General features: G+C 44.9%; 1 protein-coding gene across 3 annotated transcripts in view; it reads right to left on the reverse strand.

Moving 5' to 3' along the window:
* Window positions 1-11,559: 11,559 nt before the first annotated feature.
* GAN (gigaxonin) overlaps window positions 11,560-25,189 on the reverse strand; it is a 34,690-nt gene continuing 21,060 nt past the window's right edge. For 2 of the 3 annotated variants that reach the window (XM_072346481.1, XM_072346482.1), the window contains exon 11: window positions 11,560-24,587. In XM_072346481.1, the coding sequence (XP_072202582.1) occupies window positions 24,406-24,587 (182 nt within the window). In that variant the 3' untranslated portion in view covers window positions 11,560-24,405. The remainder of the gene's footprint in view (window positions 24,588-25,189) is intronic. The other variant, XR_011904994.1, reaches the window with a different exon arrangement.

Raw genomic sequence — 25,189 nt, forward strand, 5'->3', positions numbered from 1 at the left:
CATCTGATCCCACGGCAAGAATAAAAGCAGGGAGAGAGAACCTTCCCAAAGTACACCCAAGATTCCCAGCGTATACCCAGGATTTTCCCTTGGAAACTGTGGGTAGAGATAGGGAAAAATCCTTCTAACTCCTATTAGTGAGGCAGATCTCTGGAAAACTGGATTCATTTTGAACCCCCAACCTGGTTCCAGCTGTAATTTTGGCTCATAGGAGAAAGGTATTATTCCGAGTCAGAATGCAGAACAAAAGAACATTAAAATCAAAATAAGCGCAGTTTCCCAACATGCCAGCATCCCTTGAAAAATAAGCCTCAATAATGGCCCAGGAACATTTTCATAACATAAGTCTCCTCCAACCAACAGCAAAAGAGCTCCTACGGATTTTCCAGCTCCAGTGCCCAGATCTCATTGCACATACGGCTCGTTTTCCTGCACTTAAACAATTGTGGGCCTGACTCACCGCCCCTTTGCTGTGGTGCTGGGCCAGCTCAGCTGCAGCAAAAACAGCCGACCTCGGTGGCACCTCACCAGAGTAAACATGGGGGCAGCAGCAGTGACCCGGCCCTGTGTGCAAGACAGCAACGTTCTCATTTCAAAGAAGAAAAATGCAATTCCTATTTCCAAAAGCGCTATACATCTTAAGTCTGTATGAAACTGAAGGATTTTCGGCACATTCACTAGGAGTGTCCTGATATAGCAGAAAAAAAGAAAAGGAAATTAAAAAAGCCACAGTTTTTCAGCACTGGTGGCCAAGTGTTCAAAGGACAGCAGTCCTGTTCACACCCAGCCTGCCCTGGCCTTTGTGAGCCAAATATTGTGAATGCAAAATGTTTGCACACAACGAGCTGGGTATGTTACCTATGTCCTCTGTGACATTTTGGCTGTGATTCAGCAGTTACCTGGGAAGTACCTGGGACCTGCTGTAAATTCCCTGTTTGCAGAGGGACCAGCTCCTGCCCGGTGCAGCTCTCCCCCATTGTGCTGTTAGACACAAAGAACATCAGCTCCAACTGTTACATACATTTCCTAGAGGAGGTAGAAGAAACAGAGGAAATTAGGTCTAATATCCCCATGCAACATATTTCAGATGAAAGCTGCCTAGTGAAAATATTTCCTGCACTTACACAGCACCTTTCTTCTTCTAGAGAAGAGCTCATCTGAGATTTTAAGACAGCTGGACGCTCACTAACTTTCCTACAGAAATTCCCACTGAATTCATAAACTTTGGATGATCCTTTTCAGGAAGCTTCCCCCACGTTCCCTGCTAGGTTTCCTCTGATTAACATTCTCCAAGCAACTTCCCGTTATGGCAGACCACCAGCAGTATCCCCTACATACTTCCCCTCTGCTGCTGTCTATCTGTCCAGCAATGTGGTAACCCTGTTGAGAGACCCCAGCAGGGCCAGGGCCCATCTGCCCATAAAACCCACCCGACCATTCCCTCGCACTCTGCGCATTACAATGTGATGTGTCAGCCAGGGCTATTGTTTTTAACAGGAAGCAAGTTCGGCCGCCCCTGTAATTTAGATTGTGGGCAATAAGCAGGGGTGTGGTGTGCAAAGCAAACAGCACGGGATTAACAGCTCTTTTCACCACCCCTCAGGATCCAGTCCCATGGTAGAAAGGGCTTCTGCTGGTAAGCGCAGCCAGGACCCAGCACCACAGTGTCCTTTGGGTTTCCAACTGGAGAGCAAAGATAACAGCACAGGCCCACTCCGACAGACCATTGGAGGCTGCACATCTTGAAATGAGATTACGAGAGAAAATTAAGAACAGTCTTTTCCTTTCAATAGGTCTTTAAAAACAATAACCAGGCTTTACTGTAAATTCATTTATTTACTCTCAGCATGCCAATTCCCAAGCTGATATCTCCTCTGTGTACTAGGGATATATATAGAGCTAAACGTGGCAAGAACACAGACAGATTTTATTTATTTTGTGTAAGGACAGCAACATGTGGAATTTTTTTTTCCAGGAAGAAGTCACATCAGAAAGCTTGTTAAAGATGCAAGATAAACAAAATCCAAATTATATTTAGCTGATAGGAGGTGACAAACAGCAGTCAGGTTGACCATTACCCTGCTGGAAGTCAGTCAGAAACCACTCAGAGCACAAAACTACAGAAAGCACAAGAGAAAGCACCTATTCAAATGAGTCTTGGCTTTGCTTAAGTGAATAGCATTCAGTTGTCTAGCACCAGCATTTTATAATACAAGCCCTAAATGCAAGCAAAGGTGTCCCCAGTCAGGTCCTGCCTGTGTGGTGCAGAGATCACCTAAACAACCTGGCCTGGATATCCACAGGAAAGCACAGCCATCATGCCCCATGCAGCAGCTGGAGGGCAGGTGGGATGGAGTGCTGCTAAGGGAGGAAGCTTGGAGGTGAGTTTCCTTTAGAAACCAAAGCCTGTGACAAAACTAGCCTGGATATCAGAGCAGTGGTTTCAATGCAGTGGTGTGCATTAACCCAGGAGCTAACTCAAAGCAAGGATGAGGTTGCCACCAGTGCTGAGATCCCTGCACCCAGACAGTCCTTTCATCTGTGAGACATTACGTGCAGGACTCGGAGCCACACTGATGCCCTAGATCCATCCAGTAATCAAACACATTTTAATTCACACATAAGGCAGAAGTGCCTCCTCTCACCACTCTCCCAAACCTCCTCACAGCTCCCTTCTAGGTCATCCCTTCCCACAGGGCGATTTAGTGCTGAGTGGGATCATCATTCTTTCCTGGCACTGCAGTTAATCCACTCAGCCTGCCTGTAAGAACAGGGATAGCTGCTTGAGAGGGAGCAAGTGTGTGTGAGGGGGAGGATTTTTAACCTACTCTTGCCTTGTTCTGTGTAAGAAAGTCCCCCAAAACTCTCACTTGGGCAGCTGATAAAATTGCTTCTTTTGTTCAGAAGTAGACCAGAAAGGACAACTAACCAGAATGACTGGAATGTAACTTCGTAGAGTTATTAAAATCTGCAAGCATTTGCAGCCATTTATGTGCACTCCAGCAGATGAACATATAATTACCAAATTATTCCTCTACTTCTTGGTAGATGGGGTTATTAAGTGAAAGCAAAAAATTATATTGCTTACCTGAGATAAAAGAGCTTGTGGAAAGCAGCCTGCCTTACATTAGACTTTGCTATGCTAACAGCATTATCTGCTGTCAGAGTTCCTTCTCTAAGCAACTGAGCACTGTGAAGTGCTTGAGGAGACACCACCTTTGCCTGGAGATAGATTCCGGGTGAGATTTTGGAAGAAGGGTTTGCATACAAGTACTGTGATCACCACTGGAATGCCAGTTCCCTGCTAGATAAGCACACAATTTTTGTGATCCTGGGCTCTCTTACAAAAGAATAGTGACCTGCAAAACCCCAGCAATATATCTCAAAGTGGTGGGGCAACACAAGTTACATAACGAAAGCGAGCCATTGAGAAACAGAAGGATCAAGCTCCTGTACTCCTCCTCAGTGCAGACCTGCAAATACACCAGAATAATTTGCATTCCACAGCCTGCCTTGCAGAATCCACAGTTACAAATCAGGCTTGGCACGGTAGGGTAACTGAGCAGCAGAACAATGGACCAGCTGGGAAGCACGTACTTATCCCATTTCAAGTGGGCCAGTTGCTTTGGGCAAGACAGTTACTGGGGATTGCCTGCGCAGGGAGGTTAGTGCAAAGTAAACTAAGGTTTGAATGCACAGTGTAAATCTGCTCAAACGCAGTGTAAACAGTGGGTTTGGAGGTATGGCTTTGTTGAGCCATTTCAAGGGAATTCAAAAAAGGAGAAAAAAATAACATAGGGGCCAGGAGAGACAGAAACAAAGTTGGCCCCAGGCAGATGCCCACAAACCTTAAAATTCTGGTGAGACTTCCCTGTCCCTGTACCCATCAGACATATGACCTGGTGTGCTAATACTGAAAGAGCGTTGGAGGAAGTAGGATTTGACAGTGTGCAAGCAGCAGGGAGCCTGACAGGCTTGGTCCACGGTACATGACCAAGGCCATGCTTGTTTGCAACTCTGCTGCCTCCCTCAGAACGTCTGGTCCTGGCTAAGCTTTGGTCAGCACCACTTAACAATGCTCCCTACCAGAAACTGTGCAAACAGGGCCACTTCTGCCAGCAGCCACACCAAGATTGGTTCTGTCACATTAGCATCATGACTCTGTCCAGAAAGAAGTCACCCTGATCCCAGCTGCTGGGAAACCCAGCAGCTACTCGGTGGGAAGTCAGATGGGAGGGATTTCAGCGTGTCAGCCTGAGCCCAGCAAACTTTGTGAGTTCCAGGGCTTGTCTGTGGGCTGCCTTGGGCATGCTTCAGCATTGGTGCATAGTAGGATGGGGCAACTTCAAGCCCCAGCACCAAACCCATCAACTAAAATGGCATTCAGGCACAGCTCATCTCCCATGGTGAAAGGAAGTTTACATCCAATTTGCATAATACTTGGGTGAAAAGTCTCAGAAGAGATTCTTGCAGAAGAGATTCTGGTGTCCCTTGTCACCAATTAGCCTTGTGAAAGCAGATTCAAGCATGTGAATCTGCTGAGGTGGCTTCTCTTTAATTATGCAGCCTTCTTCTCAGCAGAAGTACAGTGGTGTACAACCAAGGTTCCTGCAGAACATTGCACAACACTTCTGCTGAGGAGCACAGGAGCATTCATATAACCAGGAGAGCAAAGGGAGGGAGCAGGGCTAAGGTGCTGGAGCGGTTTTGCCTTGTTCATACTTCCTCCTTGCAGCAGCATCACTGTGCACTGAGGCATTAAAGGTGAGATCTGTTTGCATCATGCTGAGCCCCGTGGCCAAGGGAGGTATCTGGTTGCCCCTGCAGCTAGGGGAGAGTTTCTGAGCAGGAATAGAGAGTAAAAGCTCACCTCAGTGAAGTCAGCTGACAACAAGCACTTCCGTATACAAGAAGCTCTAAACAGAGTCCTTCCAATCCACCTGTGTGGACAGCCTTTCCTCCTTCCCCTGCTCTACACTCCATCACAGGGCTCAGCTCCCCAAACGACACTTCACCACACAAACTGCTAAGGAGGGGGAGTTGCAGCCAAGAGGATTAGCACCTCTGATTAAGCAGCCTGTAGTGGGGCAGTTTCTCCTGTACAAAAGCAGGGAACAAGAGAAGCAAGTCCTCCAAGGCATGAACTGACTTTGAAGTCAGGAGGACAGGTGACAATCTTCAGTGATTGTCTGGCACATCAAAGGATCTGTCCTTCTCTATCCTGCAAGTCACTCACTGCAGACAAGAGCAGGGACCAGAGCTCAGGCCACCAGTGACATTTGCTCAACATGGAGAAGATTTAAACTACCATAATTTCAAGTTCCTGGGCATTCTGTAGAAAAAATAAATAAATGGTAAAGGTCTGAGGCCCATAGTATAAATAGAAACAGATCATATTTATGGGATAGGACGCAATATTTTCAGGTAATATTTGTGAATTTGTTGACACAGGATTTTTTGGTGACACTCATGATTTATTAAGACTGCAGTGCAGAAACACTAAATCTGTTTTCTGCTTTGGACAAACCACTTAATCATTCTGATTCATGGCACCCAAAGCTAATGAGGAGAATCTCTTATGCTAAACTTATCACCCAAGCAAGCTTTGCTTTGCCAATCAGAATGGTGCCAGGAAAGTGTGAATACCAAATACTATAGGCATTGGTAGCTGGTGTAGCAATAAGGATTATCTTGATTATTGTGTACCTCCAAGAGAGAGCAGAAACTTGTTTTGACTTGCAAATGGAATAAACCTGTCATAACTGTGATAGGAGTCACCCAGGCTGGCAAGAAGTAAGGGTTTTTTTTTTCAGGTCTCTTTACCACCACGCTCCCACTGTACCAGTTTATTAAAGTCTGTGGGAAATTCTGCTGACAAGACACTCCCCCTTGTTCTCTAAATTTTCAGATTTCCCGATCTCTACTGATTGTAACTGAGTGCCATTCCAGGTCCACACAACATTTGCTTGCCCAGCAGCCCACTACATTCACAGGGGCCTTTGCAAGTCAGACCCAAAGTTCTGCAAATACAAAACCTAACCATAGCCCCAGGTATTTGCTGGGCTGGAACCTCAGTTTGCTTTGCAAATTTAACGCTACTCCCACATGTCAAACCCAGAATCAGACCCAAGAGCAATGCTTGCATTGTGTGCTGGAAACACAATGTGAACTTTTAAGGAAGAATCCTTCCTTTCACACTTCTCTAGAAAGCAGCACAGGGGTGCAGATGCCTGCAGCTGTGATGATGGCAGCTCTCTCAGTTAAACTACACTATTCTGATGCTCCTCAACTCAGATAACTGGGTCGAATTCAATCACAGAGAAAGGACATTTATTTACTTAATCACAAATCCACATCATATCCACAGAACTGAATGTCCCAGAGAAATCCCACAAGAAGATGTTGTCTCAACGTGCTGCTAATGGTAGTTAAAAAATAAAAAATGGAAAAAGCAAAGACTTCAGCTCAAGTCGCTTCTACAGATAGCAAGACATTCAGGATAATGCTATACCTTCCCTTTCAAACTAAAAGCTAAAGTAGGCAACAGTTGCAATACCCCCAAACTGTTCACTGTAGCTAATAAAGCAAGAAAACACTAATCATCAGGGCCTTCATAACAATACAACTTTGTACAACAAAGTGCAAATCTGAAGAGCCTCTCTCATCTCAAAGCAAGATCCATTGCCATTGCTATTACATCAGCTTCCCTGAACAGATTAGCTTAAGGGGAAAAAAAAAGAGTCCAGATAGATCTGGGTAAAGTGGGTAAAGAGAAATGTAATGATTTCCTTTGGTGTCAGTCACCAGACCAATATCTGCAGGACGTAATGCACCATTCTTCATCATTTCTGCAAGGACAGAAAAGTTGTCAAGTAGTGGGGAACTTGGTTCCAACCCTGCAGGTCTCAATGGAGACAGATGGAACATTTCTGCACTCAGAGCCTCCTGTCTAACTTATGGGAAGTATTACGATGGCACGTTGTTACCAAACCAAGCTGTAGCGAGTTCAGCAAAGAGCTGCAATTGTTTAACCTCAGCCAATGCCCTGTACCTGCACGGTTCATGTCAGTCTGTTTCTCCTCAGCCTTTCCTCATCTCGTTTCTTAACACATAGGTACACAATTACTCAGCTGCAAACCAGTTTTGTTTTCATTTTAGCTTACACAACTTTCTTGTTCTCTTTAAACAAGAAAACAAGGTAGCAGTGTTGTTGTTGTTTTTTTTAATAACTTTCATTGAAATATTAATAATAAGCCAGAAATTCAGGGAACAGTTACAAAAATGAGAAGGTTAGGTGACTGTGCATCAAAGGGAAGCAGGATTTGCTTACTGTGTCACTTCATATGTGTGATTCACAAACCACTTTATGAAAAGAAGAACGATTTAGGAATCAAGTCCTGACATAAAAACCAAGCTAATAGTAACAACCCAGTTTCCATGAAAACAGGCCAGTCTCCAAAGCTTCTGCTGAGACCAGACAGCGTTATGCTTGCAGTTCTCCCTTCCTCTTCAAAGCAGGTAGAACCAGGAATGTTCTGTGCCTCATGGCAAGCTCTAAGATGTGGTATGAGACTTTCAGATGAGGGAATTTTACATTTCTCCCTAAATAATTCACACTACAATAGCAAGGAGAACAGCACAGGCATAACTGAAACCAAGACCTGAGCTGAGAGGCAGAAAATGTCTTCTGCAGCATTATTCAGTAGGATGGGGAACTGAAAGGGCAATTAAACCAATGAGAGAAAATTCAACAGCAGTCTAGTGGGCCCTGCACTAAGAGAACAGCTCCGCCTGGTGTCCAGGCCCTTTGCCTATTGGAGAGATCCTCCAACACGAGGGTATTACTAGCAAGAGATGAAGGTCAAAGACACTCCAGGACTTGCTCACAAGCAGCAGCACAGCCCTCCCTGTCCCTGAGAGGTCACTACACAAAGGAAAAACACAGGTGAAACCATGCTGGGCACTGACAGCAGGCCATGGAGTCATCCTTCCATTTCATTGTGCAGGCCACCATCAGCACTCACTTGTGTCATAGAATTATTAAGGTTGGAAAAGACCACTGTGTTTGCCAAGTCCAACCCCAACCCACCCCCAGCTGCCCACATCCCTCAGTGCCACATCCCTGTGGTTCTTTAACACCTCCAGCTACAGTGACTCCAACACCTCCATGGGCAGCTGTGCCACTGCATCACTGCTCTTTCAAAGAAATTTTTGTTTTCAATCAACCTGAACTTGTCCTAAATAAAAGCAGGATGCTGTAGGTAGGATGGGAGGAGGACCTGGAGATGATGAAGGCTGCAGATTGCAGGAGATGAGACTGGATTTCTCCCCCAGGGAGGTGGGCAGCAGTGCTCAACACAGGCAGTGGCAGCACGAGGCACCTGGTAGGCAGGCAGCATTTAGCACTTCAAAGCCTGTCTTCCTTTTGTGACTCCTATCCCAACCTGATGTATTTATAACATCAGCAAAACCCCTCCTGCCCAGGTGCTCTGAAAGGGATCATTATTGTCATCTGCCCTGACAGTAAATTACATTGTATGTTAAAGGCTTTCCTACTCCTGAGGCAGGATTAGGGCTGGTGAGAGCGACACGGGCAGTGGGAAATGTCAGGGCCTCTGCTGAGAGATGAGCCCCAAGCGGGGCCACGTGTCCCTGCGTGCAGGTAGGAAGGGAGCCAAGCACAGCCACCTGCACACAGCTGCTGCTTTCCCGGGTGGCAAAGCTCAAACACAGGAACAGAGTAACACGGGACAGGGCACACCCAGCAGTAGTGAGGGGAGTGCAACCAGCCCTACTCCAGTCTAGCAACCAAGTCAAAAAGCAGATTGAAATCATGGCTGCGTGGTACACTGCTCACGGCAGAGGCAGCAGGGTAGGGTGGAAGGCTGCAAGGAGGGCAGTCTGTTTCACTGTCTGAGGCAGAAAACATCAAAGTTGCCCTAAAAAATGAAAAGCTTCTGGACAGACACTGTGTTTAAAAAAATAAAAATAAAAAAATATCAGTTTCAAAGCAGTCTTTCTGAAGGTCCTTCCTGAACACAAAAGGGATAAAGACACATTATATGCAATGGAAAAACACTGCATGCCTGGCATTTAGCATTTTTCACCCATGACCCAAGACTAATGTCTATTTAACTCCCTGATTTAATCCAACAACATGTCTCAGGAAAAAAAAACCTTTCAGAGTTTGGAAAGGGTTGGAAAAAAACTAAAGCCATGCTCAACACTTCCCCTTCCCTGGAGAGATAGGAGTGCTGCTTGCCCTTTCCTGACGATAAGCATATCCTGGTGGTTAAAAATACATTTGCTCTTACCGTAAATCCTCCATCAGCCAATTCCTTCAGCCCAGCCCATGGTGTTGGGGTTCACAATGCCTTGGAGGCCACACGTGACAGAACCCAGCTTGCGCAAGGCCAAACGGACTGGAGAAAAAGCAAAAATAATAGGTCTGATCCAGTGGCCATTGCCTTCACCTGGAGCAGCAGTCACGGTCTGTCGACAACACTCATTCAAGTTACCTCCTCCCTTCCCTGTGGAATCTGCATTAGTTTTGACTGACTTTACTACAGCTTCCTAACAAAAGGCAAAGGATATAAATTCTGAACAACAATTAATTCGTTGGTTAGATCAACAGTTTCCAGTGGCCATCATGCTGAATAAGAAACACAGCTTAGCAAGAAGCAGGGCTCCTTGCTTAATCTGAATTGCTTGAGAACAGGAGCCAGTTACCTGCTCTGCAAAACACTGCGCTGCCGGCTGGGTGCTCTTCCTCCCCACATCACCTCTCTCTTCACCCTGTAAATCTCGGCCTGGTGGAAGCCTGCTCTGACAGCTGGGCTCTGTGAAGGACAGATTGTACCTCTTAGTTACACGGAGCTGGGCTCTGCAAACCCAAGGCTGCTTCCTTCCCCAGTGTCTCCCCAGCAGCTCAGACTGCAGCAGCTCCCGCTGGCTGTGCACATCCCCCAGCATGCTCCTGCCAGGAGAAAGCCAGTGAGATGCAGCCTTACCAGGTCAGGGTAAAAGCTCCTTTCTGCCAGCTACTCTCAACCAACTGTGGGCAACAGACCTTTCTTGAGGGACTGCATTGCCTAGTCCCAGGTCCTGTTGTGACATGTTTTGTAGGTGAGGAAGTACAGAGAGGCCTCATTCCCCTGCATTGGCAACTTCAGCTAAATATTCTGAGAATATTTTGATAAAGGAAGTTTTTCTGGATTTGCTTTGTGTTATTTTAGGAAGAAAGTCCAGGGGGATAAAGAGAAATTTCATCTCATATTTGCACTGTGCACAGAAATTAAAGGAAGCCAAGCACCCTTCCTAGCCCAGCAGTTAGGAGCATTCGAGGCTGCAGAATCCAAGTTCACCCTCCTCTGTTTCCAAGAATCAGTAAGATGGGGGAGATATGGCAGAGCCCATTTACGCAGCCATAACCATAGGAACACCAGCAAAAGTAGTAAACCAACACCAGCTTCCCTATTATCAGGTTTGCATGGCAGGCCTTGGGCTCCCTGCACCAACGTGGCTTCAAGACTTGTGCTTCATTTTGCTATGGCTATTGAACTAAGCAGAAGGAGGTTTCCACAAAGCAAACCTATTTGCCTTTCCTTCCCTATCCTAAACCATCACCTTTTAGTGTGTAGAGCACCCATTTTTGCAGTGTTTTGGAGCCAAGGAACTGCCTTCCCACTCCCCTCCACTCAGTCTGCCCCACACCTCAGACTTTGTATCCTACCTACCTCATGTTTGGCCTTACCTCAATGTCCCTTCATTTAAGAAAAAGCAGGTGGAGCTCTTGATAAAGCTGTGATGTTTCCTGAAGTTCAGTGTTATTGCAGCGCTGAGTTTGCTGCTCCTATTGCACTTCCACTTGTAGCCACCACAGCTGCACCCCTCTTACTCAGCTCAAAGCCTTTGCTCTGGCTCTGCTCTTCCAGGAAGCTTCTTGGCACCTCACAAAGCTCAGCTCTCCAGGTTTGATGAGGTTATGTACTCGTGCCGAAGCACAACTGATGGCTGCTGAGTATCTGGCAGCCCTGCAATGAGCGCTCTGTACCTGTCCTTGGGAGCTGTTCTGCTTCAAATATTTTTCTCCTGTTTTCCAAAGGTCTCATGAAAGCAGCAGCGCTTGCAGAGGACTAACAAAGGTGACTGCAGGGGAGGATGAAGACATCCGAGCAATTGTCCAAGCTTTTACAGGTGAGCAGAAGCCTCTGCCCTCGGGCATTCCCCCTGGAATGGCCATCGGGACCCACAGCCAGGAGCATTCATTGCCCACACAGAGCCCAGAGGAACCACTCCCACCTCTTACTTTGTTTCCTTCGCCTTTCCTCCTTCATTTATTTCCTGTGGGTTTTCCTCTTTGATTAAATTTCTGGTATGTAGGCACACTTAATAATAAAACAGATAACTCATGGGAGATGGATGATATTTATAAGATCTACTGCATTTCTTTCGTTCTTCGTCAGACCTTGAGAGACAATCCTGAGCTACCTTTGTCCTTTCTTGTAAAAATAGAAAGAAAAAAGAAATCAGATGAGCAGCTGACAAGTTTTTCAAACCATCACTGTTTTATTTGGTTAGTTTATTAAACACCTTTTTAAGACAATTAATTTTGGTCTGTACCCTTCTATAAAATAATTCAAGTTCTGAACAAACCTCCAATACATAAAGCAAAGTTACTTTACCATACGCAAATTTCAGATCAAAATACAGCACTCTGTTTTCTTACATTTATAAAACCCGGTCAAATACAAACAACATTAAAAAAGATAAAACACTTCCACTGATCCTTGGTACAATATTACAGCACAATTTGCACAGTGGCCACTAAGTCTCCAAAGCACAATTCAAACACTTTAAAAAGGGAGCCTCCCTTTAGTCACCCAACATTATACTGAACACGTAAACAAAGCGAGTGCTACTTAATCCAGGAAAATTCTCACATCCCTTTTTGTATGTTTGAGCCACAAAGCAATTCTGCAAGTCGTGTTACGGGTGTGTAACCAAACAGCTTTCTGCTTTGCTGTTACAGCTTTATGTGAGACCACTCCATGAAAATAAATGGGTGGAGGTGGACCAGACTCTGCAATGGGCAATTTGTGGCAACTAAGGCAAACCAGTAAACATGTTTTTTGTTTGTTTGTTTGCTGTAAGAACAAATCATAGATCTCTTAAAAAAAACAAAATCAATGCCGAATTATCAGTGGGTACAATTTGAGCAGCTGCCTTTTTCTTCATTTTCATGACATCTAATATAGACACAGAGTGTTTTCAATTGCTGAGTTTGTTCCATTTCAAGACCCAGTGTTTCAGCAATAGTCAAAGTGCCATCAAAATTGCACATTTTTTTTTCAATGATGAAAATATACAGTAGCGTGCAGTGTTTGTTTGCAACTATGCCCAGAAGCTTGCACTTGTGCTCACCTACGAGCAATGTGGGATCCCGTATTAAACTGAAGTGAGCAAAAATCAAAACACATATTGAGAATGACAGAATGGAGGCGTCAGATGACAAACATTCCTGGGAAGTTCCTACTTAGCGAGCCTTACAATCACACCTCGAGAAAAGAAAGTAAAATCAGAGCACTAACGGGAGGGTCTGATGTATCCAACTCAGGCTAGATTTGCATAGGTAGCCAAGGCAATTGCACAAACACCATAGTGCAACTCAACAGGTATTTTTGCCCACAGACCTGCAAGGCCCTCGTTCGTCCCCTACCCTCCTCCCACGTTAATATACTAACATTACTTACAACTCCATTATAAGTTTAATTACTTTAGTTTCAGTGAAAAAACATACTGATGGATCTACTTTTGCCTCCTCCCACCCCCAAGCTCACACCATATCCATCAGGTACACACACATTCAGAACTTATTCCTATCCATTAACATCAGTTTTATCCCAGCAAAATGAAGGAGAATTGCATACTGCATCAAACAGCGCGTATTTAATAACGCTTGTGTAAACACCACAGGATGGAAAAATAACAGTAATTAAAAACAAATGAGTGAGGTACAGCAAGAACTTGATTTGCTAACTTGGTCTTTTAAGTGCAACTGAAACACTACATACGGCCCTTCTCAAAACAGTCTCTCCGTAATTAAGCTACGTTACTGGGATTATTCCCTTACAGCTACATACTCATGCTGTAACTCCTTACATCGACTTAACGCAAATAGTTATGGGGCAAAAATTAATGTACGGGGTTAATTAAAACTTTCGCAGCATTCAAAAGAAATGGTTGTGAAGGGATCAACCATGGGAAATGTGGTAATACACGTTTTAAAAATATTTCCAATAATTTTAACACAGAACAGCAAATAGATTTTCAAAAATGCATAGAAACCCTGTCAATATAAAAATCCCCGCTAAAATTACACAGCTAAGCAATTTTAATCTAAATATTTCATGTGCTTTTCCTATAAAGGCCACTTTGACGTACAAATACAAAAAAATTTACATTTTTTTCCCCCCCCAAAATAAATAATTTGTTTCTCAATTAAGAATACTGAGTATGGAAGCATCACAAACTTCTCGCAGACCAACCGCTCACTGCATTGGCTACCTCCAAAGAAGAAAATCTCCACCTATTCTCAGTTACCCAAAGAAATAAAACACCACCTTCAGACTTGGTACTTCCTAGTGCTATGAAGAGCCTGGGGTTAGGGATGGAGAGATCTGGACCCCTCAACACTGTATGTGCTGGGGAGGGAATACACACAGATGTCTGAAGGGAGATTTGCTGTTTTCTCTCCCAAGTTATGGAAGAGATGGAAATCAGTGAAATAAATAGAGGTTAACCTGAATTAGAGAGAGACAAAGTAAGTGGAGTTAAGAAGGAGAAGCGGTGTGAAGTACACTGTAGGGTGAGTAAATGACACGTGTAGGTGAACTACTCAGAAGGCATGTAGAGGTGAGAAGACAGGAACAACTGAGAGAGAAGAGCGACTCATGGGATGCAGAACCAGGGGAACAGCATATTGATTTAACAGGGGCAAGAAGAGGAACACAAGGAACAGTCTTCACTGGAAAATGGATGCAATGGGAGAACAATGGATTTTCAACAGTCCTGACCACACGGGCATTTATCCCTGAACGGTGACGCAAGCAGCAAAATCTAATGCACATTTACATGCACAAGCAGTGGAAACAAAAACTTAAACTGGATTTGAGACATGACAGGTCTTTGTCACTATAAGCACCAGAGCCACAACAGGACAACATGGGGACATGAGCAAGTCAGACCTACCCAGAGGGGTGCAGCATAACAAGAATCCTACAGCAAAGAGATGCAAACGTTGTGAAGTGGCCCCAGCTGACCCAGTGGGTAAACTGCACTGGTGGACTCACAAGACAAGCTCCAACTGCCAACAACACAAGACTGACAGGGGGAGGGTACACTTTGATACCACGTCATTCAAAATCAGAACATCCAACAAACCAGACAGAGAGAGGCAGGGGAGAAGGAGGAAAACCAGCGAACACGAGTTGATTGCAACAAAGGATTCTTGGGCAGCCATTTAGTACAAGTTCTTCTAACCTTGGACCAAGGACTGGATTAGGAAGGACACAAGAGCCGTGCTTCTTCTGTATAATAAGGAATCCCGCCCTCTGGTGCTCTGTGTTGCATAGTTTGACTGAAGCCAAAGAGCACTTCTTATTTTCCCCCACTTTTTTGCAGAAGAGACACAGCATGCTCAGGTCAGAGCATCCCAAGGCCTGGCCCTCAGCAATCAATGAGTTCATGTTTGAGGTAACACAAAGATTTAGGGATAGGCACGTAAAAAATAAACAACAAAAAACAAAAGCCAAAGCTCAATTCCCACACAGGACAGAAAGACACACAGAAAACATGCATTCAGAAAGCCTGTAATAGTAAACATCTATCATACAGAAATCAAAGTGTGACGGCTGCATGATGGCAGTAAACCGAGCCGTCCCACTGCACGCCAGCAATGGCGAACAACAAGTGAGAGTTTCGACCACAACACACTGACATTCTTGTAGAAAAGGCAGCCATAAATGCTGACAATATCCTGACAGTCACTAATATCTTAGATCTGACAGAAGGCTGAGCCTCCGTAAGCAGCAGCAATGTGCTTGGAACGGCATCACAGCCCAACATGCTCCTATTGCCTGGCTCATGGAATACAGGTATCATTAGTCGTCAATCAAGGCGGTTATTTCATTCTCCTATGCTAGAATAAAAACATTTTTACAGTACAAAATTACACTGAATGCATTAGTCAGCATTCACCTGTGCATTTTAATTTGTTGGTCCACTCCTGCAAGATTCCTAGTGCCCAATAAAGTGACGTACAGAAGCAAAACTCCGAAGGCAGAGCACTAATCTGAATAATGTTACTTTGTTTTAATTCTGCCTTCAAAAGAAAAATCTCGGGCTGTCAAGGCTCCCGCTTCAGGCCATTAAATGCTAAGTGCACAAAGAGGGAAGCAATTACACATTTCTGTTTACTTAATTTTAAAAAAAAAGGGGGGGGGGGGGAAACAGGGAGCCAGGTGCTCCCAGGCTACTGAGATCTGTACTTATCCACCCTGCAGAAATGGCTCCAGAGCCTCCCAGCTTTCAGTAAGCTAAGCTAACTCCATGGATCTCTGCTAACACAGCCCAAAAGCCTTCCCATCTTCCTGTGATGTGGGCGCAGCGTGGGCACCCCATACAGCCCACTGTGTTCACACCAAAACCAGCCTCAGGCCTGGCCCAACACCCATGGCCATGTGAGTCAGCGTGTCACAGCCAGAGCAGCACACAGCTCCTGGGATCCAGCCCAAAAACCCTCATATTTGTATCCAAGAAACGTTCAGATGCGCTACTAAGAGACATGGGTTAGTGGGGGAATATTGGTGGATGGCTGGACTGGGTGATCTTGGAAGTCTTTGCCAACCTTTGTGATTCTGCAAGTTATTGAACAGCCAGCACAACATCAACAGCTGCTAATTCCAGAGCCTTCTAATTGGCACAGTCCTCAGAGGCACTAACAGCCCCGTCTTTTAGCTTATGTTTGTGCTCAGTACAATACTTGCTACATTCAACTCAATGTTAGGATGAGCTGCCACAAAACGTTCTTACAGGAAGAGATCCTATGAAGCATCTCTTCCTTCTGCCTTGACAGAAAGGAAAGAAAGGCAGCGCTTTCCCATTACATCTCGCATTAATAAGGCCTTTTACAGTTAGGGAGCTGTCTTTATGAAAAATGATTATGTGTTAAGAAAGCACTGAATACACACAAAAAATAACAGCACAAACAAAAGCTGAAATCAGCTTACATTGTTGCTTTACAGAGTCAAGCACAGCATAATGAATTCAAAAATATGTCAAAACAGAGGCAAAAGGTGGGGGGGGGGGGAAGCTTTTTTCTGCCCTAAAACTCTCCAAGCTAAGCAAAAACCTGCATACTTGAAGGCCCCAAAGAAACGGACAAAAATACAGTCTCGGGTATGGCAGGCTGGTGTTCATTTGGGCAGTTTTTCTCTGTGGATGAGTAAACGGGAAGCTCCATGTAAACCCACATGTGACATTACAGAACAATCCCTGAATCTCTGTTAGGAAAACAGAGGCTCCAGCCCAGAGGCAGATCATCACAGAACTGAGGCAGGGCAAAAACCCAATCCAAAAAGAAGCTGACAGCTCTATTTTTGAGTTTTCTCTTTACAAAAATCACCAGGTTGGTCTTTCAATTGCTTCTCTCATTTACAAGTATAATAGTTGCTTTCAAGTCACATCATTTTTATTTACTTTTACAGCAGCTGCAGGTCAACCTTGGTCTCTTCGTTACAGAAACATGCATTTAAAATGAAATTAAAGTAAACTGTCCTTGGACAACGGCATCACTCTGCCCTGCTTCTTCATGTTTGGTTCCAGGTTTTCATTGAAGGACAAAACACAATGTAAAAAAGAAAGATACAACAAAGTGCAGGAACAAAAAAAAATGAGGTAGCTGGGAATGGGGGCTTCCCCCCATGGACCAAAGGAACAGGGTGCGCAGGGTGTGATACACACAATCCACATCAAGGATTGCTCACAGCAGCTCAGGTGATGCTTAACCTGCAGACAGCACCAGCTTGATGAAAAGCCATTTCATCATCTGTTAAACACACTCCCCACCAACACTGATCGCAGTCCTCAAAAGACACCAAGATGTGCAAAAAGCAGCACACAGGCAACACTGAGTTTGCGTGGAGCTTTTCTCTGACCCACAGAAGCATTTCTGAGCGATCATCAGCAAAAGCACTGGATTTGGATGGAAATTTGGGACAAGGGTGAAATCAAAGCCATGCTAGTGAGACAGAAAGACTAAACATCAGAGGCCAGAAAGCAGTACTGCACCGCAGGAAACAAGTACAGGAACCCACGTGTTTTGGGTTAAGGCTTCGGCTGGGGTGACTCTCAGACTGCCTCTCAGGCACCAGGTCTGCCACATCCCAGCCTTGCTTCCCAGCACCAGAGGCAGCAACAGGCAGCACCACCCCAGCTCTGTGCCACAAAGAGCCTCTTGTCCCATCGGCTGAGTACAGCTAATGCTGTGCACAATTGAAAAAAGAACCTTGCTGTTTTATTGTTCGTTTTCCTCACTGCTTACCATGCAGTATTAATGCTACCCCAGATGTCCACAAGAACACAGCTGTTTAAATCAACTAAACTGAGGTACTGACTGAAACCGCAAAATGTCGCCTCCAACCCTTAAATACAGAAAGCTTCAACTGTGAGGAGCAAAACATGAGGTTTGGGGAGCCAGAGAGGGGAAAGAAATGCTCCAAATTAGCTCAACAGGTGTTTGCCCATGCAAACAGAAGCTTGAACGGCCACTGTGTGCAATCCTGAAGAGTTCTTTGGAGTAATCTAAGATCAGTTCTCAAAGAGTTTATGAGAAAGCACCACTTGCGGGGCTACCCCTTGGCTTCCTATCAGAACAGAACTTGCACATAGCTTTAGGGAACGGCTGTCAAACACAACCGCCCTGCCATACCCTCTGCTGTACTGTTCCACTGATTCCAGGATCGAAACAGACTTGGCTTTTTAAGAACTGGTGAAACACGTGACAGATGATAATGCTTTCCTGCTTGCATACATAAATTAATTGAACAGATGCTGCCAGGTTGAAGCTGTAGCATGTGAGATCATTAAGCTAAGAAATCCAAGAGGAGTCACAGTGATAATTCTGTAGAGCATACTGCCTATCCTATGCAATAAAAGAAGGCTTTCCAAAGTGGCTCTTGCTTTTTAATTGAGTGCAATTTTGTTCCACAGTGCTTTTGTTTTCTGTTCTGAAATGCACGCAGGTGGCAGCACACTGACACAATTCAGACAGGCAGGAATGATGCCTGTAAAGGCAGCCTGCAGTACAGCCTGCCTTTAGGACATCCCTTGGGTTGTGACCGGGGCTGGGAGTACGGAGAGAAGAAACTCACCCTTGACAAAACCAGAAGACATCGTGGCAGCAAGTGAAAAGGCAGGAAAAAAGAAAGGCAAAGAAAAACTAAGGGCAACATGTGGTGATTCAAAAGCACCGAGCATTAAAGAATTACATCTTTGTCTTTTATCAGCAACATAATAGATGTTAGTTACAGCAGGGAGGCTTCTGTCTATCACTGTAATCAAATCCATCAGCTTAGGCGAGCGTACGGTACAGTCTCATTTCATTACAAAAATTCAAGGGCACAGGTTGGCAATGGCATTGAGATGTTCATTTACTGATGTGCTGGGCAGGTGTGCATCAGCCACACGCAAATCCTGCACAGATACTGGGCAGCGAGGTTTAACTGTCTGCACCGAGAAGTTCCAGCCTTTCAGCTCATTTTTCAAGGCATTATTTCCAATAACCTTCAGAAGCTCCTCCACAACAAGTCTGACACACAAGCAATAATTTCTGGAACAACGGAGCAGCTACCCAGAATAAGCTGTTTTAAAAAATCCTTTAAGATTCTGCATCACTTTACAGCACAATCAGCTGTTGGCAGCAGGTTATTGTTTGATGCCCCCATTACCATTAATACCTTCTAGCGGATGTTCATCCGATTCATTAGGCACTTAGAATGGTTTTAATGCATTGTTTCAGGTTATCTGTTAACGAGGAACTGAGAAAACTGGTTACTGGAGCACAGCCGTGGTCAGGCTGCAGCGTCCCACAGGACAAAGCTGACTGGAGCTGCTGCTTTAAAGCCTGGTTGCAATTCCTCCCATTGGAATAAACGTAAAAAGAGAGAACCAAACCATATGGTGACCTAACCATAACATTCAGGGCACACAGATGTCATCTTCACAGAAGTGCTTCACCCACATCTCACTGGCTTTACACCAATATCTCCCAGTCAGCTTCATTGGCCCAGCTTCTCCACCTTCAGACAACTCTCCTTCCTTTTCTTTCCAAAGCAGTGTGCCACCCAGCCCAGCTCTAGGCTCCAATAACAAACAAGAACAGCAGGTGGCAAACATCAAAACACTACAGCACCAGTGACTGCAGAGCAGGCCCCAGCTCAGTCCTCAGTAGGAAAGTACTCCAAGTTAACACCAAATAAGTAGCCTCTGCCTCAAAAAACAAGTATGCACATGATTAACAGCACACTCTGAAAAGGCTGTTTGCCTACTCCAAGGAGTGAAGGGAACACAAACCCTAAAGCCTTGATGCTTATTGCAGAAAGGATCCATACCCTACTCCAAATAAAAGTCTTTCAAAAGCATCACTGAGCAGCACAAAATCACTCCTTAGTTATAATGTTAGGTACGCCCATGTCCTTGGCCATATCCACATAGCCCCAGAGACACCCTTCCTCCTGCAGATGAGATTAACTCCAATGAATTGTACTTCATCCAAGTATTTATAACTTTAAATACTATTACCTATTGTCAGCTGCCGTTTATGGTACACTCGCATGGCACCTGTGCTCTAATAGAGAGCAGTGTCCTCATGCACCACGTGGAGTGATGGCTGAAGGCAGCTGTGAGGAGAAAAACACAAAACTGCAGAACAGTGTTAAAAAAAAAACAAAGATTTACAGTGTTTGGAGTAACATTCATTTAAAGAAAAAAAAAAGAATTGCTACTCTCTTGTGGAGCACAGTGAGTTTTCAGCACCTCCGTATATAACAGAAGAGTTGAATTACTGCTACATACAGAGGAAACAGAAGTTTGGCACTTGTAACAACTACTGTTTGTTATTGCATCCTGCGCTTGGCATGGCAAACGTGCAGCACCAACACCCAGGCAGGCAGAACAGACACTGCAGTTACTGAGCTCACCGGAGATGCTGCAGCCAAAGCAGGGAAAACATTCCCTAAACCCCTCACTTTTTGTTCTGCTGCATTTACCGAGTCATCCAGGCACAAAAAACACTGCACAAAAACAATTAATTAAGCTGCCTGATGTTCTCTGGAAGGAGAGTTGGTAAGAAGGCCAGGCACTTGGGAGCTCTGATGGAAACACTTGTGCCTTCTGCAAGCAGTCTGACTCAGAAGGCAGACGCTGTGACACGCAAGTCTTGTGCTGTGCCTGCACTCACCATTGAGCTGGCTTGGTATGTTTGCCTATCGTGTAACCTCACATTAATTTGAGTTTAATTGAAAGATGAGGCACTGTCAAAGCTACTGAAAGCCACTTGACCCAAGCAGTTGAGTTGATACAGCATTTCCACAACAATGAAAACTTGAGGAACAGCTGATGAATTATCTAAAGATGTGCAGAGCTTGCTGCGGTACCGCTGAACACAAGGCCCTACACAGGATGTCCCTTTTTCAGCTTAGGAAGAGGATGAGAGTTGGAACCCCAGGGCTGGCCCCTCTGGAGAGCAGCCCATACAGGACAGGGGAGGAACAGGGACCAGGCCAGGAGTTGTGCTGTCCAAAAACAATCTCTTATACATGGGAAAATGAATAAAAGACTTTCTGGGAGGGGACTGCTCTAGGAGTTGGAGTGAGGGGTAAAAAAAAATGAACCCATCACCATGATTCCTGTCTTCTGCAGCTTCCACCCCATACCAGTTTGTCCAGTCCTATCACAGCAAGGGGGAAATGCCACACCAGCAGCACAGCCCAGCCACTGTGAGGGACTGTGCTGGGCTCAGCCCAGGATACAGCCACCCCAAACCTGCAGTGGTGAGCACTGCATCCGTGGCACTTCTGGGACACAGATCCTGGCCTCAAGAACCTTGGCACTACAGCGGCCTGCTGCCCTGATCCCCAGGAAGCAGCACAGTGCACAGGCAGCTCACTGAGAGCATGGCTCAACAAGTTACCTGCAGGGGAACCTGCTAGATTTATGAAGGCTGATTCAAGCTGGAAGGAATTGAGCTGGACTGCCTATCAAGAGCATCATGCCAAGCAAGGACAAGTTACTAAACTGACAAATCATTTGAAAACTCCTGGATTAGAAGCTGAGAAAATACAGGAGCTGCTTCAGGCGTGGTTTGGCCATCCCGTGCAGGGGGAGGCAGATGCCAGGGCAGCACGGGGAGCTGGGAGACAGCACCTACCAGTGAACCCTATAGCTCAGGAAGCTGGTCAGTGCCTTCTGCTCAGTACCTCTGGAATCAGATCCTCTCTATCAAGCCAACCATCACTTCCACCTTGCACGGAGACCAGCCATCCATCTCACACACCATTAGCAGTACAGCAGGGCTCTCTCTTGGAAAGCAGGGCCTTGTCTTCCAGGCTCAGCTCCAGCCTGGAGTGGAATTTCACATTCCCAGAGAGGCACTGGTCACTCAGCATGCAGACAGACCCCAGCTGACACCTCCCACCTTCCCCTGCACCCAGCAGCTCTCCAGGAGCTGCTCACTAACGTAACACAAAACCACAACACAAACATCTTCAGGCAAGGCCAACAAAGACAATTTTGAGATCTCAGGAGCACCTACATTTTTGCCTTGAGAACGTACCTGAAACTCAGGGTACAGGTGTTGGCAAAGGGCTGGTCCCTGACCAACTGTTAACTGCTTCAGGTGAAGAGACTTAAGTTTCTTGGCCAAATCTAACTGAGCACATTTGAAATACACTTCGGTTGGAGCAGAACTGCTTGCTTTACTTGCCCTTAAAAAAAAAAAAACAACAATAAAACATGTAAGAATACCTACTGTTAATCCTACTTTAACTGTAAACATCCATTCAATATCTTTAACTGCAAAACACTGCTAATGCATACATGATTTGGATTAATTATGTGCATTTATTACTTAAGCCTTCTGGACACTAAATGCCCTCAAGTGTACTGGGGAGCTACAGGGACTCAGGAGATAGCAGCCTGCAATAGTCTGCATACAGGTTCTGAGAGTTTTCCAAGCACTCAGAAAACTAAGTTCAGATACTTAGAAACATTCAGTCTCATCACTTTTGAATGCAGGATCTCAGCACTTTGTCTAAGAATCAAACTTAACATGAAGTTTCTGAAAAGGGGAGGTTTTATAGATGAGCCAACAGCGCTTGAGTTATTTCACAAGATGGCTGAAGATGGAAATAGTGGTTCACATTTCCGTAGTAAAGCATTATATATAAATTTTAAACCTAAAGACACATATATACACACACATCAAGTTTACTGCAATGCATAAATATTATATAAACTTCTTAATACGCCGACTAAGAGAGGTCAGAAAATTGATGTCTATAGTTCAAGTTTTGCAGCAATTCAGCACTGTAAGAAATAAGAATAAATAAATAACGGCCAACGGATTGACTGCTGCCCTCTTTTGTGGCCTTTTTTACCCACCCCTTTTCTCAGAATCAGAGTAATTCCCACCATGCATCAGCACTGTGGAAGGACTGAGCAAAAGCAAGTTTCAGAACGTCTCCTCGGGGAATATTTAGTTGAATACAACTCTGGTATGAGTTCAGGATTGCATTGCAGCAGATCTAAGAAGGTTCAGTAACTATGACAAAGGTTGATGCTAACACAGCCGAGGGCAGAGTTTGGCTTGTCTGAGGTCCACGAAGTTGCAGTGTGGAAAGTATCGTACTTAGTTATAATACTGATTATACAAAATCTCTTTTGTTGAAGGGCAGGAGGCCTCATTTCAATTTCTACCTCTCTCATTTTATTCCTTTTAAATAACTTCTTAATAACCACAGGTTACATCCCACCCATCACAGACAACAGTGAAATCAAGAAGTGAGGTAAAGTGTCCTACCAGCCCATCTCTACCAAGAATAGAAGTCAGTCGAACATCACAGCTGACATGAACACGACTCAACAGGAAATAAAATGCCAGATACTGAATTCCTCACTATAACCACACCGTGAAGCCCAGCTTTCAAAGACAAACAGCAGTAAACAAGACTCTGTGCCCTAGTATGGAAATCGTTAGCAAACCAACTTTTGATCCCAGTTTAAAACAGCCGTACAAATTTCCTGCAGGTGATAATCCAAAAATCTGGTATCTGTGAAACAAATGTATTCTTGTCATATTCCATCTTCGCTCCAGAGATAAAACATTTCTTTCCATAATTCTGACATAAAATAAACAAAAAAACCCCAACATCCTCCTAGTTTTCAAGCGCCTCGAAGTAAGAAGGAACACAACTTACTCTCTTTACTTGCTCAAGTTTTGTTGTCTTTTATCGAGAGCAGCAATTGTCCCAAACCATTCCAAAAACCATTTCCTCTGACTGCAAGGAAATGGCCTCTAAAACCCCATGCAGAAACACATGCCGCCCACCTATATACCAGTTCATCAGGCTATCCAAATGTCAGCATAAAATAAACCAGCACAGTTTACTTCTCTGTAGTATACTGCATCCATTTTAGATTAGTCCATTTAAAATATATTAAAAATATTTTTAGGAATGAAAACATTGCAAATGAATGAAAAACGTATGTACACACCACCACCATTTTTAGGCACAGACCTTAGCTTTAAGGAAGGACTAGAAGTGAAAGGTGCAACAACCAACGCCTCCTGCGGCATCACAGTCAAGCAGCAGTCTTTGCAGTACACCAGGGAGGCTGGTTTTCATAGAGCTTCTGCATATTAGAGCTATCCGGTCCAAGATAGCGCATTTATTCTTATCGGTTCCCCCCCAAGGGAAACGCACCTTAAATCTTTCTCTCTTTCCAATAAACTTCACCAAAGGAATACCAGTTCCCACCAGTTCCAGACACAGCAGATCTCCTTCAATCCCACACTGTAAAGTCCAAATGGTTACGACTGAAGGCGTTTCCTCGATCCCCCCTCGTTTTCCCCCTCTCTTCTTTTTAATGTTTACGTAAGTTATTTGTTCCCGAAACAAGAACTGAGACTCAAGCTTTTTAAGCATTTAAAACAAAAACAGTTACCATACCAAAGCACAGCATACAGTGTAAGTTTCAGCTGTAATTTCTCAGCTTTTTCCTTTATATAGAGCTACATATGGTGGACTGCGCAGAACTCTTCCAGTCTCCTCACTGTCAGCACATGGATCACGGGGAAGGTACGCGGATGCGGAATAGCCCCTGCTGGAGCTGCAGTCGAAAGAGCTTGCAGTTTGCAATCCGCAAGGCTGCACAGCCAGTACGGCGAAGGTCCGACGGGAACAGCGGCTTGGTGCGCTGCCACGTCCCTGTGCTCCTCTTAAATTCTCTAACGTAGTCGTAATTCGTACCTAAACCCACACATGGAGAAAGAGAAGAATGCTTAAAGACACATTGGACCCACCAGCACGTTTCACCTCTAATAAGGGAGATGTGGGAACAAGAGCACGCACAGGACTGCAAATCAACTGCTGGATACACTGCTGAAATTATTCTCAAAACAGAACTGTGACATTTCTTCTATTCTAATGCACATCACTTGGACTTTTGCTGCTCTGTATTCTGTAGAAAGCCCTGTTTTACACATACACAGCCACGAAAACATCTCCCACACGTCTTTTACAGTCGGGCCAAGTGCTGACAGTTGTGAAGGAAGAGTACTGAGTGTGTTTGTTAGTACACCTGTGTGTGACTCAGACATAGAGGTAAGGGCCACCACCACAGCTACGGGAAGCACATGATGAGGGCCCAAAACACAGAACCATCTGCTTACTGCGCGGCAAGGATGGTATGGCAACTGGACAGATCAGCACAGGGGGAAAGGCACTACAACAAAGGTGTGATGACAAAAGGACCAGCATGATAGAAAGGAGCTATAAGGGAAGGGGACTGCTCACCCGTACCAGAAGATTCCAGGTTCACAAGAGAAAGCTTCACCAAGGGGGGATCTCCA

Source organism: Excalfactoria chinensis, chromosome 11, assembly GCF_039878825.1.
Source record: "Excalfactoria chinensis isolate bCotChi1 chromosome 11, bCotChi1.hap2, whole genome shotgun sequence".
Lineage (NCBI taxonomy): Eukaryota > Metazoa > Chordata > Aves > Galliformes > Phasianidae > Excalfactoria > Excalfactoria chinensis.